Below are 17,862 nucleotides of genomic sequence, written 5' to 3' on the forward strand. Positions count from 1 at the left end.
GAATTACTGGTTGGAACCTGAACACCAAGCTAAGTTTATTTCCCCTGATTTGGCTTTTGGTCTGCTGGTATCCTCAATTTCCTGGCTTGTAGCATAGTGCAGCCAGGTGTTCAAATTCACAGATGGCCAAGAATTACTCCCTTACAGAATATCGAAAGTAAAACCTCGGCGATGTAACTCCTATTCAAAAGTAAATACACTGTGTGACAGGTATAAAGCCGCCGGACTAAATGGTATTTCTCACTGTTTTTTTTTCAGAAGTACCTCAGCTGCAGGGCAAAATACAAGGACATAAGCTGCTGACCTCCTCTTAGCATCAGGACCAGAGATACTACTCTACGCTTCACCGTCAACTAAGAGCAGTTGAAAACCACCTCTTGGAGAAGCTCATCAACCCATGACATCAGTGGACATCTTTTGTAAAACACGTTTTATGTACTTCTGCTGAGATACTTTTTCTACCTACCCCATGGTTCTATATTACTTATTGGGCACTGATGGTAGCCTCCAGAAAGTGCAGCTTCAAATGCTCAACCTCATCCTTTAGCAAGAAGAAAATCTGGATACTGAATAGCAGCAAAGTCTTCAGAGAAAATGGTACACGAAGGAAAACGATTAGTTTCCTGCCATTGTTTCTTCCTGTTAACAGCCAAATTCTACTGGATACTCACCCTGATGCAAAGAACTCATGGCCAGGAATATGCCCACTCCATCCGACTGGATGGGGACATCATCTTGGGAGGACTGTTCCCTGTCCATGCAAAAGGGGATAGAGGGGTGCCTTGTGGGGAGCTCAAGAAGGAGAAAGGGATCCACAGACTAGAGGCAATGCTGTATGCAATTGATCAGATTAATAAAGATCCTGATCTTCTTGCCAATATCACCTTAGGTGTCCGGATCCTCGACACCTGTTCCAGGGACACTTATGCATTGGAGCAATCCTTAACATTTGTGCAAGCGTTGATAGAAAAAGATGGTTCAGACGTGAAGTGTGCTAATGGTGACCCACCTATTTTCACTAAGCCAGACAAGATATCAGGTGTGATAGGTGCTGCAGCAAGTTCTGTGTCCATTATGGTCGCAAATATTTTAAGACTTTTTAAGGTAAGGAACATTTTATATCTTTCTTTTAAATTTCAAGCACAATGAAATGAGTGAGCTGATTGTGTTGTGTTACCTTCAAAAAAGAAAGGACTTTTTAGATTCAGAAATCTGAAATGACTGGTTTGCCCTTTCAAAGCAAAGGGGGGAGGGGAAAAAAAAGCAATGATTGTGCACCCTAATTTAAGGTGTCAAATGCCTCTTTTGAAGTTCTGAATAACCAGGGCACATTTTAATTCTTCAGGGATTTGCATCCTTATTTTTTTTCACTACTCGCATTTGCTCCATATTGAGTGTTTATGCTCGTCAAGACTAGGTTGAGACTGATTTTCCAAATTTCCAGGAAAATGAAATATAAGTTTTAAACACAAATCCATTTGTAGGAGGACCAGATAATTTCCCTAAATAGGAAGATATGCGAGTAATAAACTAGTGCTATAGATGTACATGCCTAGACAAATGAAGCGTACTGAAGCAATCTTTGATTGCCTTGAAATCTTAACCTCCTCCATATTTTTTACAAGGTGATAATTTTTTCCAGACTTTGTTATTACTTTGTAAGTGATTACTTTTGGACAACAGCTTTACAGGCATTTTCTTCCATGTACTTTGTTTAGCTCTGGCGTTATAAATAATGGAAAAGTAAACCTGCCACTTTTCAACTTGCTAAGTTAGATGGGAAGATGAACACGTTCTAATCAATCAGCTTAGCTGGAACAGATCAGGCAGCAAACATTTAATTTTTAATCCTGTGCAATGGCAAACATATCAGGGTAAGTTGAGCACTTTTTTCTACACATGGAACGACTGTAACTTTTGTCTGAATCTGCTATTGTCCCACCGTCCCCTGTTATTCAGACTCGTTCCTTCTGTTCAGAAATATTGTCTTATGTCCTACAACTTGACAACCACCAAAGACCACTTAAAGACCGTTTCTTTGGCTTCAGTGGAGAAGATTCAGGTAATGATACGTACTGCTGTTATGTATTTTGAAAAGTGTTGCGGTTGTTTTCTGATTGTTGTAACTGAGAGATTGATTAGAAGTAAAGAAAGATTGGCTTTTTTTTTTTTTGAAGGTTTCTCAAATTGGCAAAGAGTGTTTCAGTCATTTAAAGGGAGATTTTTGTCCTTCCCTCTGGTTCTCCCATGAAGGGCATAATGACGGATTTACAGTTCAGTGGAGGAGCAAAGTATCTGCTGGGTTGTGGTCAGGTGTTCATTACAATCTCAAAACTGATCCCTAGCTGCACTTACTGCCCAGGTTTGAGAGTAGTAGTGGACTTGTTCCAGCAGTATGTTTTGCTTCTGAAAATCAAGTACACAAAACTGAGCTAAGACTTAAAAGTGTTCTACACGGAGAGCACCTCTGGAGCAGTGCCTGGTGGGGGAGGCCTGCCTTTCCCAGGAACAATCACGCATGCTGCAGGAGGTGTCTGTTTTTAATTTCCCATCCTTTTTTGAAGTTGTGTTACCCTCTTAAATAATGCATAGTTCTGAAGTAATGATAGATGGAACGGTCACTTTAATACCCATCATAATGCAGGGCCACATAGACTACCGCTTACATCCAGTTTTGCGTTGAATTCAGTGTCGTAGACTGATTTAAGAAACTAAGCCTTGTAAGACATGCATTAACTCTGAATTAAGAGCAGCAAGAAGGAAAGAGGCCTATGAATTGTCTAAGATAGCGGCAATTTGTCTTCTGAAACCATGACAGCTACCTCCTGATTTCCATTATGCAATAAGATTGCAAATAACGTTCTACTGCAGTCTTAATCAATAGAGGGTCACGTGCTATCCCCTCTAGGGAAAGATCTTATTTACCCATTTAATTGATGTAACACAGCTGCTGGCAAAAGGAGGAGACATCTCTTTTAGTTTTAATTATAGATCCTCCACGAATATTCTTAATAATGTAAAAATTGACAAATTATACCCTTTAATGTCTGATGTTGGACATGTATCTGAAGTATGTTTTTACACCTTCCTCTCAGAAGTAGATCTGTTATCTCTGCATGAGTAAAGGCTTCTGGATAAGGCCCTCATTTAGCAGCGCTGTAGAAACCATTCACAATGGTTATAGTCAAGAGGATTGGGAAGTTGAGGGTCATTTCCTAGAAATATAGAAGGATAATCCAGTTTGGGTTGTACTCAGACCAAGTACGTGGGCTGAGATTCTCAGCTAATGCATCACCACAGCAATGCAGCTGAGGACCAGGACCTTGGTCCATGCTCACAAAGCCTCCAGGTATGAAATTGTGTTTACTGTATCTTGGTATATGTCAAGGCCGGGCACTCAGCTGGTGTAGATGTCTGTACTTTCATTGAAGTCAGTGATCACCATCATGCAAATGCCTGTTTCCATTATATCTAGGATGAGTGTGATTCATGTATATTTCTGTCTAACAGTTCTATTCAGCAAGTTGAACCTGTAATTTGAAGTTCAGTATTGCTTTAATATCTACTCTGAAGTTCCTAAATGTCAAGAATACCTTTTTTTTTTTTTGAGAGCATTGTGATCCAGCGAAATTTTAATCTGTGATGAAATTGTGAGAAGTGTATTACATCACTCAATGTGAATACACAAACAAAGATAGCCTGAGAAATAATATACTCAGCAGCTCGGATTTTCATGCTGTTATTTTACTTTTTATTGCTATATTTTTCTTCCTTTCATTGATTTTACAACATAAAACATACAGGTCAATAGTCTTATCTGATGATGTGATGGATAGTATAAACTGATTGATAGTCATGGTGTCCTTTTATCTAAGTGTTTTCATGAGAAGAGGGGAGGGAAGGCACCACAGAAAATGACCTTAATCTATAGCCTTTCTCCTGGTCAAATTGTTCACCTTGAATTCTTCTCTGTCCTTTCTCCTTTTGTGAATTTCTGGGCACACCACTACTTAGCAGGTGATTTTTTACCCTTAGTAGGTCCAAAACATTATGGTCCAAATTTGGACAGCTTAAATTTCGCCTGTTGATGGCTTTAGGCCTTTCAGAGGGACTTCACAAGCAGGAAACAGTTGTTCAAGGAATTAACTATTTGAAAGCGGACTTGTTATCATAAGGAGGCTGCTTTTTGTCTTATGTTACTTGATGCAAAAAAAATTGTGTGAAGCAGTTGCTTATTAAGCTTTAAGAACTTGGAGGTGGTCTGGCTGCAAATATAGTGGAAGAAAGAGAGAACCTTCAGAGGCAGGCACAGAAGGAGTGTGCTGGGTAGTAACACAGTAGCTACCCACTCAAAACAGTTCTCCCTGGATCTCAGGACAGATTGTCCACAGTTGAAGTTGTTAGCTTATACCATTTTATTGTTGTTTTTGTCAGAGAGCGTCAGGAGTGGGCTGCTTCACAAGGGAAATGGAGACAGGAGCTGAGGGGACAGCAAGGCAAGAAGGGCAGTGGTCTCATGAATGGAGACACAGTCTCACCTGCCTGAGAACAAAAGAGCAGGTTCAGCAAACAGTCCAGTGACTGCCAAACAAGTCCACAGTAGTGAGGCAGGTCAATGGTCAACCAGGGATTCAGGTCAGCAAGGCAGGGTCATGGTCAGCAAGGTACATGGCCAGCAGCTCAGCTCAAGCAGGATCCCAGGGCAAGGGCCAGAGCTGAAATGCAGCTGCTGAGCAAACAAGGCGGACAGAGGTCCTGATGAGGCTTCTTGTTGCTTTTTGTCACAACTTAACAGTTTTCCTGGGCTGAGCCAGGGTCACATATCTGCACCATATTGGAGATGACCTTGAACACATGGATCCAAATCCGGGGCTGGGCAAGGAATGGTGTTGCAGTGCCTGTCGGTGCCTTCGGGGCCTTGACAGTTTTTTAGCATTTCTCATGGCAGTGGCTAAAAATTGGACAGACAGGCATGGTCCAGTCCCTTTCCTTTCTTCTGGTGCACCAGAAGCTGCTCTTTCCTCTTGGTAACTGAAGGTGACATTGTTTGTTTTTTTGTTTTTGGTTTGTTTTTCAGTCTGGAAATCCTGCGGCCAAGTTGGTTTCTGTTTGGCTGGTAGGATGTATTGAGGGGCTGGCTGTCCTAGTTGGCCGACTCTCACTAGCACGAAGGTAACTTTTCTATTCAGTGGATCACTCAAAATCTTACTCTTACTCCCTCCTCTGGCTTTGTCTCACTGAAATTTTGGCTTCCTGTAGGGTGCTCAGGCGTGGCCAGGTGGTATCCGTTAGCTTGTTTGTGTGACGTTCACAAGCATTTGAGCTGTTCTCGATCCCTCAAAACTTGGCCTGGAGGAAACAAGCAACTCTGTAACTTAGCTTGCATCATGTGTTATGTTCCCTGTATTCAAAGCTTCTACTTGTTTTATGTCTGAATAACTCACGTCAATGGTTAAAATCTGCTGGGAAAAAAAAAGGAAGACATTTGTTTATGCTAGTATTGTCCCATCTGAAAGCCTCGCGCTATTTCTGAACTCCATGGTACACTCCATCTGTCACCTTCACACATCTTCTAGCCAATGTCACACGGGGAGCAGCCTGGGGACGATGGTTCGCATGTGAATTGAGATGGGTGGACAGTATGCTTGATGAATTGTGATCTTAAGCTTTTTTGTATGTATTTCTGTACATGTGTATAAAACCAAAATATTAATTGACAGTTTTATTCCTTTATTTGCCTTGATTTGCCTTGCCTTTTACCTTGCCTTGCCTGCTGTGTTCTCCTCTTTTCCCAAGACTAAATGACTTATTTCCTCTTTTTGGTCTTTTTGCTGAACCACTGTAATCCACTTTAACAGCTGCTGTCGAAGAGGGACTAATATTCACTTCATGCACATTTGCCTTATACATTTCATACACACTTACCTCTTCAGAAGTACAGGTACAAATGACATTATGGAGTTACTCTTTCAACTTTATGTGCAACCATCCCAAAATGCAAGGGGTAGTTTCTTTCAGTAAATCTAGAAGTGAACGCATTACTTCCCTAAGCATTTTGTTTATGTGCTTTGATTATTTCTTTGCCTCATTTTGGGTTTTAGCATATATCTTTGGCTGGCAGCCTTGTGCGCTACCAGGGCTGTACCTGGATGATGCTATTTTAGGCTCAGTGGCAGGTCTTTTTATGTTTGGCTGCCATTTGGCGCTCTTGCTGCCTTCTGTTCCAGACCTGCACGAACCGGCAGAGAGGCCTCCCAGAAACAAGGGCATTGCCCATGTACGGAGCCGAACCTCACTGAACTTCGTAAATACAGGGTTATGTATTTAATTGTGGCAATAGAGAGCATCTCATGATTGAAAGGAACATGATGTGGTGCTTAGGGACATGATTTAGTGGTGGACTCGGCAGTGCCAGGTTAACGGTTGGACTTAATGATCTTAAAGGCCTTTTCCAACCTAAATGATTCTATGATGTAAATAAAATGTAGTAACATTTTACCACATAATTTCAGAGAGCACGTACATAATTTTCTGAGGCAACCTGAACTATGCACAGATCCTCACTCTATCTGTGGGAATTTTTGCACTTCATGAGTGACTTCATTACTGACTTCAGAGGCTCTAGAGGGATGCAGGAGTCAATCTCTTCCATGTCTGACTGCAGGGCCTTTCCACGATGGAAGAGCTTTACGACATACTTGTAAAAAGTGAAGAACAGGCTCAAGAATTTTACCCAACATACTGGCATTCATTAATAAAAAATGTGCTTAAACTGATTAAAATAAATCTTTTTTTTCTCTGTTCACTCTGTCATGCTACACTTGTCAATAACACTTTCTGCTGCATAGCATTTGAAATTTGAAATAGGGTGATTTTTTTTTTTTGGTGGTTAAAACATATGTGAAAAATCTTGTGTGAAGTGTGAAGAAAAATTGTTGTTAGTAGGGAGAAGACTACTGAAACATTTTGAAATCAGCTCTTAAGATGAACAGATTTGTTTTACTTTTGTTCTAGATAATATTTTCACTTTCTGAATCATTTTTAATTATAAAAGGAACCCACTGCCAATACATCCCATTTAATTTTACAGTGTTTTTTCGTAGCTTATTACAAGCACATATCTGTTTAGTGCCTAAGCATCTTGTCATGTTATTGGCTGGAGAATACCATTATAATAATTCAATTTTTGTGTTTTTTTTTTTTTATAATTCAGCTTCTTTTACACAGGGAAAAAAAAAACATTCATATAGCTTTATATTTCCATGGTAGTAGGTACTTGACTATGCAAAAAGCCCTTTTAATTCAACTATGCTTCTTCTGTTACTACCAGGTTAAACGTGTTAAATGGTCAAGAGAGGCAAATGCCAGGTCAACACCAAGATAAAATTATAGGTACAAGAGATACTTTGCAAGTATCAATAATGAAACAGTTGGGAAATTTTTTAGTTGCAGCTAGAGGAAATAATAGGTTTTCTGTTTCTGTGAAAACTGCTAGGACTGATTAGCATCAAATTTTATTTGTGCTGAGCTGCTTGAGGCAAGGGAGTACAAACACAACTTGATGCATTCATTTAGTATTTTACAGTATATTAGTTCCTTAAATATTCCTCTAAAGATTTAGTGTGTTGAGTCTTCTCCCATTCCTGGATGGATCTATAACTAGTGGTTAGAGCAAAGGGGCAATCTGTTTTTCTGTATTATTTTCCATGTTTGTCATTAGTTTGCTACAAAGCTTGAGAAGCATCTCTTGACCTTTTTGTGCTTCTCTTTTGTCATTTTGATTTGCTGGTATTTAACCATTTCACAGGAACAATCGGAAGCTTGATTAATGTTTGTTAAATAGTTTGAGATGTCTCCCTTGTTTTTGTAGGCAAGCTGAAGCTGTCTAAAACATTGAGGTTTTCATGTCATTCCATAATCACAGTATGTGAGCACCTTACAAAGGGAGTGCGGCTATTAAAGGCAAACGGTCTGATTTTCTTTCTAATTCCCTGAGGGTAGTTGGGACGAGATATATATATATATATCTTTCCTTCACATGAAGGAAACTGCAAAGGCAGAGAGAATTTTTTCACCCTTTTATGGCTGACGTTTTGCTGAGTGCCTACCACTGTATGACGGTGGTTTGTATATGACAGAGGCCCCCGAGTTATTTGTTAAATAGTACCTGTATTAATATCGATATCAGTTTTAATTTGACAAATGAGAAGACCTAAAGGCTGCGAGGAATCTAGCAGTTCAGCAAAGGCTCACTTATACGCACAGAAACGCAAACTCTGCAGTGGGCTTTTTAAAGATCTTGTGTTAATAGGAGGCACTTTTTACCTCTCTGCTAGTAAAAATGTACCTGGCGTAGTTCTCTGGCACCGAGGCCAGCTGACACAGACAATCCGTATCATAAACTCCTCTATTCCCTCAAGTCATGGGGCTGCGTGCAAACTACTGGGAGGGAATGATTCCTGACCCATGCTGACTTCTGAAGCCCGTCTGGAAACTGGGAGACTGCTGGCTGGCACAGGCTGCGGCTGAGCTACGGACCGGCCTGACAGTTTAGGGGTGGAGTCAGCTGAGCTGTTGCTGAGGGATGAGCTCTGAAATGATGTGATTTACCAGCGTAGACGTCACTGCCGATTTCTTGGGACAGAGCTCCTTCGCTCCTACGTCACGTTGAAAGGAAGCCAAAACACTGCAAGGATCATTGAAGCTGTTTCAGTGTTTTAGTACTGCAATGTTAGTTTTATTGGCCACGATGAGAACTAAATTAAGACTTATTTTTTTTCCCCGGTGGATAATTCTTTCAGTTCAGTGACAGCTGTGCAATATGAATGGTCCTGCATTCTGCCTGTCGTCAGAAACCAGGCAGTATTGTGTGCTACAGCCAACTGGTAGATTTTGTGGGTTTGTGTATTTCCGTCCTCATTATTTTCCCTAAAGCACAATGTGCTTTTAGGATTAAACTGGTTTAGAGCGCTTAAATGTATATCCTTGTGTTTGCTAGCATTTCTCAGGGAAAAAAAGTCATCCAAACAAAAGTCTTACTGAAGGACACTGATTCCACATGAATGAATTAAATAGCCAAGAGCAAAATGCTCCTCTGGTCTGGGATCTACATATGCTCCCAGATCAGAAAAGCAAGATATTATGTCCCCTATCCTTCTGACAGGACAATTAAGCATTTAAGTGAGGCCTTAGATTAGGAGGCTGTTTGCCCTTGGCTGCCCGTGTCCTCAATAGAGAGAGTAAAATTCTTTCAGTGGGAGACTGCATCAGCTCTCTGAGAGTGGATGCGTCTTTCACATTTGCAAAAATAGGATGAGTTGATCCACGCTTGCATGGTCACCAGACAGAAGCTTGTCGCTGGAAAGCTTTGGAAGCCTTGCGTGGAAGTCATAGGTGGCTCTGTATGCGTTTATGACACGATTTTAAACACCTGCAAGGGTGGTGCTGGTTTCTTAATTCCTTCCTCATGTGGGAGGAATCCTATTCACCTCCTTTTCTCTTCTATTTCCCCTCTGCTCTATTTCTCTCTTGTCATCTTAAGAAAAGTTACTTTTCGACCACTGTCCCTATTATTTTTCAAGTGAGTATTTCATTCCATAGTCTCCAAACACATTCTTTTTCAGACACGTGGAATAAGGAAGGCTCTGAGTGGGTCTCACTTTCTGTGGGTCATGAGGATGAGTGGGTCAGCAGGAGGAAGAACTGGAGTTCGGGTGACTTAGGAGTGGGACCTCTCTGTGGGGATAACAGGAAATAAGGGAAATGCTCATTGAGACACTGAGCCCTAAAGGGACAAGGGTCTCTCTTTTTTACCTCACTGTAGGATTTCTTGTCTGGCACTTCAGATAGATACCCGGCTCTAAGTCTTCTCTGAAATAAATTATTTCTGATAGCAGTGCTGAGATATGCCATGGTATTGCAAGAGCTCTCTTCCTATTGTATTTCTTTTATAGCTTGAGACTGTGAAACAGGAGCAAAAGTGATTTCTCTGAGCTGGAATAATACATATTTCGAGTTTGGGCTTATGTTCTTTCATAGAAGGTGCCTCCAGCATTTAGTTGCGTAGCAGCAGTATTTGTAGAGGCAGAATCAGGATCTTTATTCCTTCTTCACTGGTACATTTATGCACATGGCTCTTCTATGAACTTAAAAGTAGCAAAAGGACGATAGCCCATTTTGGGTATCATTCTACAAAAAGTTTCTAACAACTTCCATTATCTTTTTACTTTGATAGTGGCTCTGTCACATTTAAAATGCCATTAAAATCTTCTTCCAGGCTGGGTAAAATTTTGTCAAGCAACTCCGTTGCATTATGGTAGCACTGATACCCCATGGTGATTGTTACTATTATTCACATAAATTTTCTTTGGTTTTTGTCTGTAAAGTCATTTGAAATGTTAAGGTCTTGGTGAAAAGTTATCACAGCAGTTATACTTAGGCTATTCATTAGAGAAACATTTCAAAGAGGCTATGGATCCTGCAGTATTTCTCCAGGCCCGACACTTCCAAACCAAAGCCCAAGAAAAGAGATGAAGAAAGGGCTGTCTGTCTTCCCATTTTTTTTTTTTCTTTGGTGCCGTGAGTATGCTTTGGTTTTATCAATAGTGCTGAAACACAGGCAGTCCCCTCCCAGAAGAGCTGACTTCCTTGAGGGCTGTCACCTAGACAAGGACTCACCAGTCTAGAAGATGTGCCGTAGAGATGTGGGTGAAGTCACAGGGGGTCTCTAGACTTGCCTATTCGGATGATATGTGAAGGGATTCGTAAGTGAAGTGGAGCATGGCCTGAAATGTTGAAATGCACTGCTACAGAAGACAATATCTACCGGTTAATAATAGAAAGGAGGGAACATATGATGGATGTATGTGTGTTTTTGTACATGTATATTTGCTATGTTATTATATTACCATAAATTTATTGGCTGGGGGCTACGGAGTCCAAACAACCTTTCAAGAGAGTGCTGTGGGAGAAGAGAATGTGTCCTGGTCATCTGAGACAAGGAACTCATTTATCATTAAGCGCAGCACAGAAAATCCTGGGGATTCAGACTATGCTCAGCGCTATAGTGGTCGGGACCACACAGAACCATGTCCTGCAGAGACAAACACAGTGGTGTCATACACTGAATGGAAAATGCCAAGGCCTGGGAACCCCAAGACTGCAGAAGGGCTTGCTGCAGGGGCACGTCTTGTTTTCTGATTCAGATTCCTGGCTTCTGCTGAGTTCAGGAGCAGCAGATAAGTAACATAAGTGACTACATTCTTCTGTAGCCAGCAGGATAGGACCTGCTTGTTGAATTCTGTTTACTCAAAAGGGAAATGGAGTCTGATTTTCGTGCCACTTTCAGTCTTGTTTAAATGAGGAAGGATCCCTGGGAGAGCAACATATTCCAGGGAAGCCAGTGACTTGTACCACTGTGAAACGATTTATCCAGAGGCAAATAATGTCCTGCGTCCATGCAATATTGCATCCTGTTGGCATTACTGTCTTTCTATATGGCTTTCTGTTACAGTATGGGAGTTCAGCAGGTGCATAATAAAAGCAGATGTGGGTCCTCAGTTATTGCTTCGTGATGTTTTTAGATATGATTGCGGTGATGCTTTTTTTGCTCTCAGTCTACAAAGAGCTATGGGGATACGTTCAGTTGGAAGAGAGATGGTTTGTTTCTGTGGGACGGCAGTGACCTTGGGGGAGGTGGCAATCTGATCTCCACAGGCATGTCTCTGCAGAGCGGCTTTTGTAATATGGACTGACCACAAACATAACACCCCAAATTCTACTGATAAATAGGAGTTAGTAGAGCACGGACAAGTATAGATAGAATATTGTTTCAGGAGCCAAAATATAGGTTGACACTTAGAAAAAAATACCACCAAGAAGTACCATGGTGTACATTGTCTAAAGGTTAATCCAGTTGTGTGGGATAGCAGAAACGCCAAATTTCCTAATTCCTAGCTTTCTGAAAATTAGATTGGATAAAAGTATAAAAACATACATTTTTGTACCAGCAGGAAAATGATCTAGGTAAAGTATCCAGCATTTTCCACTCCTAACTTTGCATAACAAAGCACAGGATTTAAAAGTTACCAGCTGCTATATTTACTTCCCAAAGTGTGAAGAAAATATGTATTGTCCTGAGGATTAAAGGGCTGATTCTCTTTGTGCTCAGTTCAGGCAGAACTGAAGTGTTTGTAATGAAAGTAAAAGCTATTAGAAAGCATGGAAAAAAAAAGTGTTTATGTCGTCTTTGTTGGACAGGATTTGATGATGCCCTTTGAAAGTTTAAGTGTAAACATTTATCTTATTAACTAGCATTTCCTTTTCTGTGCATGTTACAAACAATTCCACTTCCAAAACCTAAATGCAGTTGGAGCTGTTATTTCAGCCCACTGGGACCTCTTTTGCCAAATATCTTCTGAACAGCAAAACCTCATCACCTGTGAGCTAGTTCACGTCTCCAGTACTGGAGAGAATTTTGGAAAGCTGGATATGTAAGGTATTTGAGACAAGATGTGCTGCAGAGAAAGAATAATATCTGTGGGGCTAGTCTCGGGGACTGGAATGTGAAGGGAGGGTAGCTGTGCTGTATACGGGAGTGCGAAAAGCTTGCATTGGAACAGATGCCGAGAGTGCCCTGTGACTCAAGGTATGATTTCCTGCCGTTCCTGCCAAGTTTCAAAGCTTGTGTTTTTCTTTTTTTCTCTCCTTATTTCTATTTTTAGGCTGAATAGCCAGGGACTTGTGCTTCAGGAATGAAGATTCACCGTTGAATTTATGCTTGTTTTATTGCATCTTTGCATACGCACCAAATAATTTTTGATTCTGGCGTGCAGGAGAGCATGAGAGTAAAGGTTTAAAAAGCCAATGAAGATGGAGGGTACCTTTTGGGATGGGTCACATAATCACTCGGCTCAATGGCAAGCTGCAAAGCTTTGTCTGAGCGTGACAGGCTGCCCTCGCTGTGTGGTAGTGCCTGCTGAAGCCTTACATCCTTTGTCTTGCTTCACCACAGATTTTCTCTGCGACCTTGGGCAAGTCACGCAGAAGCGCATCCTCAGCCTGACGGCTGATGCTCGTGGAGCTGGATGCCCAGTGGCTCTGGAATACTGAAGGCCAGGGTCTCCTGCCCCTGCTTCCCTGGTTATAGCACTTCTGTGCCAGAAGGGATTTGCAAATATGAAGGCTCCTCGATAATCAGATATAGGAGTGAGGGGTGGGGGCATATAAGTACCTCAGATAGCTAGTTCTTAACGAGGGATTCCTTGTATCCTCTTACATAGTTCCCTCCCCTGGGTTTTGCTATGAAAGGGGATTATCCAACTCACTGTATGATTTAAATATGCAAGTCATCAGTCTCTGGAGCAAGTGGTGAAGCCTGGCTGACCTGCAATCAGAGGCTGAACACCCCCCTTTAGGAAACCACGACAGTCAAAGAAAGAGAGCCCCAGAGTCAGGGAAAAAATATTTGGCTTATTGCCCAGTGAAATTAAAATTGTTAGAACTCATCTCTGCAATCTATATTAGAGTGATTGGGAAAAATGATTGTCTGCCATTATTACGACAAAGCATGAAATTAAGTAGTGTAGGATAAAAGAAAATTAAGACAGGTGTGTGTAAATGTATGTTCTACTTAGCTGAGTGGAATTTTTCTGTTCTTAAATGCTTGATAAGAGTGACAGTCAAATCAGTTTTGTAAAAGTCTTGCTAGCTGACAATTATTCCCGTTTATTTCTTGGTGTCTCAGGAACCATTTTTTTTTGTTTTGTTTCTTTTTTCATGCTGATTTCATTAAAAGTCTGTTTGCTTATCTCTAGCTTGAGTAAAAATCCCTATGAATAGTGCAGCTTCTGGTGACTGTGTGGCAAATAATTGCCTCATCTATTTACCAGGGGTGGATTGGGAACTAAGAAGGCCTTTCACACCTTTTAGTAAAGGTGATTCCTATTTTTAAATTTTCTCCTTTTCAGTTGTTTTTAATATACCCAAAGCATGAATGCAATATTGTGAGCAAGGCTGTGCAAATAATTAGTCCGTTTGACAGCTGAACTGAAAATAAACATTCATTTTAATCTCAACCAAAATGATCATGTTGAATTGGGATTTGGGGGCTTTTTTATTTGGTTGGGGTTTTTTGTGTTTTATTTTGTTGAGGAAAGCACTCCAAAGTGTTTTGTTTTGTGTTGAATGCTAACTTATATTCCACGTGAAACAAAATATTTTATTTCTATTTTGGAATGTTTATAATTGGAAAAAAAGTGATAAGTTTGAAATGCCAATCTTGGGTACCGTTCATTAAGTGGCGGTGCCCCTCTTCTTATCACAGCGTGTTTACTCGTGACTTACACAAGGCTCTTGGGCAAATTCTTCCTTTTGGATTCAGAGCAGGGAATCAAATACAGTTTAGGAGACGGGACAGCTCAACTCCAGTCCCCACAACAACAGACAGAACTGCTTTACAGTAAAATTAAGAGTTCTGGTCACAGCGAGCGAGAGCCAGGCAGAAGTGTCCTCCTTCACTGGGACACCAGGGCACTTTGTATCATTTAGCTTCCCTGAACTTCCACCCCATGACTTTTGTCTCTGCCAGAACAGGTCTTATCCCACCGGTCTCCTGTGTGCAGGACATTCCCTGGAGAGGTCTAATCTCAGAACTCGTTGTCAAAACAGGCCTGTAATTGTGCCTCTGCTTCTTTGAAAACTCCTTCCTGCTCTTCTCCCTCTGAACAGCTGTACGCAAGTTAACGCTGCTGTTGCCAGATGCTGTCTATTCACTGCTGATAAGCTTTCACAATGGGAACATTTTATTTCATCTATGCTCGAATTCATTAAATATTCATTAGAGCAATGATTTGAACTTACCTATCCTTGTGCCTTGCTGAATACTGGACTACACAGTGTATTACTCTCAGGCGGGTCCAATGGAAGCTTAATTGTTTATGAAAACATGAACAGCTTCAGCAGGAGAGACTTTCATGTCCAAAAACCCTATAATTCAATGGTTAGTTGTTCCCAGCTGAGTACTCTAACCACCAAGCTATTAAGTATAATACAGGCAGCTACTAGAGCCTCATTTTTCCTTTTGGAACATACTTGTGCATTGAGAGGATAAATTACAAAAAAAATGACAGATACTTGGTGACAGAGACCAGAACCAATGGCAAACCGTTAAAGAAGTCCTGCTGAATGCCATGGGGAGACCCAGCAGTAAAGCACATTTGAATACAGAAACATTCAGTTAGAAGCTTTAGCCGTGGATTTCCAAGCTTTTTGTCTTGAAGTTTGAAAGTCTTGGCCAGAACGGTAACACAAGATTCGTCTCACCTTGTCTTCAGCTGTCTAGTTTAATATAGACCTCAAAGACTCACCACTGTATTCATATGAATGGCTGAATCATCCCCCATGAGTCTGGAGCGCAAGTGGACTTCTGGAAGTGCCTATGTATGTTCATCAATCATAGACAAAGACCAAGTGAATTCCAAGGACTAGGGAGTTCTAACCACCTACTGTTATACAGTACTGACCATCTCAATTCTGAACTGTCTAAATCCAAAACAGGTCCTTCAGTATCTAGGGCTGACATCTCTGCAGTGCAAAACCCTTGCCGTGAACCATCTCGTGTACGTACTCTCATAAAATATAAATGGTTTCTGTCCCTGAAATACAGGCTTGTAATTACTTTTGATTTATTTTACACATAGGGCTTTATTGAAGGACTGTGGAGATTTTTGTTTTGAATACAGAAAATTGGAGGACACTCCCCCAGCAACTATTGACAGTGATATTTGTCATTCTTTCTTTCTTTAGGCTGTTGTGAGTATTATGGATACTGATACTGATGGTAGACTGATATCATAATAATAAATAATGTTGTATTTTACTTTACAACTCCTATTTGCAGCAGTGCTCCAGGTGCCTCCCTATAATACACTAAAGACCATTAAAATATTAAAAAACACAGAAAATGAACCATAAAAATAATGTTAAATGGACAAATAAAATGAAATAATTAGACTATGATGGAGCCTTTTTTTGTTTTTAAATCTAACATACAAGTCTTTCTAATCAGTTAAGTCTGTGGCATTTCCTAGCTGAAGGCTCAGGGTGCCATCCAGAGGGATCTGGACAGGCTGGAGAGGTGGGCCTACGCCAACCTCATGAAGTTCAACAAGGCCAAGTCCAAGGTGCTACACCTGGGTTGGGGCAATCCCAAGCACAAATACAGGCTCGTCGGAGAATGGATTGAGAACGACCCTGAGGAGAAGGACCTGGGGCTGCTGATTGATGAGAAGATCAAGATGAGCTGTCAATGTGCGCTCACAGACCAGAAAGCCAATCGCATCCTGGGCTGCATCAAAAGAAACGTGGCCAACAAGTCGAGGGAGGTGATTCTGCCCCTCTGCTCTGCTCTGGTGAGACTCCACCTGGAGTACTGCATCCAGCTCTGGAGCCCTCAACATAAGAAGGACATGGGCCTGTTGGAGCAGGTCCAGAGGAGGGCCACAAAAATGATCCGAGGGCTGGAGCACTTCTCCTGTGCAGACAGGCTGAGAGAGTTGGGGTTGTTCAGCCTGGAGAAGAGAAGGCTCCAAGGAGACCTTATTGTGGCCTTCCAGTACCTAAAGGGGGCCTACAAGAGAGCTGCAGGGGGACTTTTTACAAGGGCATGTAGTGATAGGATGAGGAGTAATGGCTTTAAACTGAAAGAGGGTATATTTAGGTTAGATACTAGGAAGAAATTTTTCACTCTGAGGGTGGTAAGGCACTAGAACAGGTTGCCCAGTTGTGGATGCCCCATCCCTGGACGTGGGCTGGCTGGACGTGGCTGTGGGCAACCTGGTCTAGTGGGAGGTGTCCCTGCCCATGGCAAGGGGGTTGAGACTAGATGGTCTTCAAGGTCCCTTCTTGACCTTAAACCATTCTATGAGTGCATGTGGGGAGGGCTGGAGGAGGTAAAGGCAGCATACAACCGACATTTTCTGCGAGTCATAATGAAATAATACAGTAGTTGTGACTTTAATTGGGGTACTTTTCAGATCCGCTGATTGAAAAAAACTTGAGTTATAGAGTTAGCTGTCAATATATATGAATCTCACTGATTTTACTAAAAGCTTCTGTTGAACGGGTTAAAAGAGAAAAAAATACATATTGATTCGCACTCTGTAAGAGCTGAATTCTGCACTCCCTGCACTGTACCAGATGCCCCGGAGAACAGAAAATGATGGCAGGAGCCTGAGACCTGTAAGCAGGCAGTGCTCTGCAGCCCCAGCTGCCACCCCTGGGCAGTGCACCAGGACACCTGCGGACACGAGAAATGCAATACCACTAGATCAAAGTGGTTATACTTTTGGAGAAGTAAAGTTGTCCTACGCCTCAAACCAGCTTGTGCATATGCTACCATTAGCATCAAATTTTGTCTGGCAATGTATCAAATAGGGGCTTTGCTTTGGTTTACAAAAACCAGCCATGTGTGTTCTTTGATATGCTGGAGCAGCCTACCCTAAGCCAACAAGTTAAAAACCATCCACCCTGCCTACAGTGGCAGGTTGTCCTTTGCGCCAGGAAAACCTGCGGCAGCTGAACATTGGCTTTGCAGGGGGAGATCTTAGTATTGTGGGCCAAGTGTTCTCTCATGGGCATAGGCCCAATTTCTATCCGTAGCAATGAGAATGTCTGAAGCTGGTTTAAGAGCATTAAGCGACTCATGGAAATTTAGTGTAAAAAGATACATGAAAGTTTCCTCTCCCTTTGGTTACTGCTGGAAAGCATTACAGAATGGTGTACATTAAGAAACATTTATTGCTACCTTAGAAAAAATGGAAGGAAATACTTTGGTCTTTTCATCACACAGGCCAGCGTAGCGCT

General features: G+C 41.5%; 1 protein-coding gene across 1 annotated transcript in view; it reads left to right on the forward strand.

Moving 5' to 3' along the window:
* Positions 1-594: 594 nt before the first annotated feature.
* Positions 595-17,862, forward strand: part of GRM8 (glutamate metabotropic receptor 8) — a gene marked incomplete at both ends in the record, with an annotated part of 347,563 nt that continues 330,295 nt past the window's right edge. Inside the window, one exon of the mRNA XM_082479348.1 lies at positions 595-1,104. Within this exon, the coding sequence (XP_082335474.1) occupies positions 595-1,104 (510 nt within the window). The remainder of the gene's footprint in view (positions 1,105-17,862) is intronic.

The sequence above is a fragment of the Vanellus vanellus genome (assembly GCF_965231255.1).
Source record: "Vanellus vanellus genome assembly, chromosome: 1".
NCBI lineage: Eukaryota > Metazoa > Chordata > Aves > Charadriiformes > Charadriidae > Vanellus > Vanellus vanellus.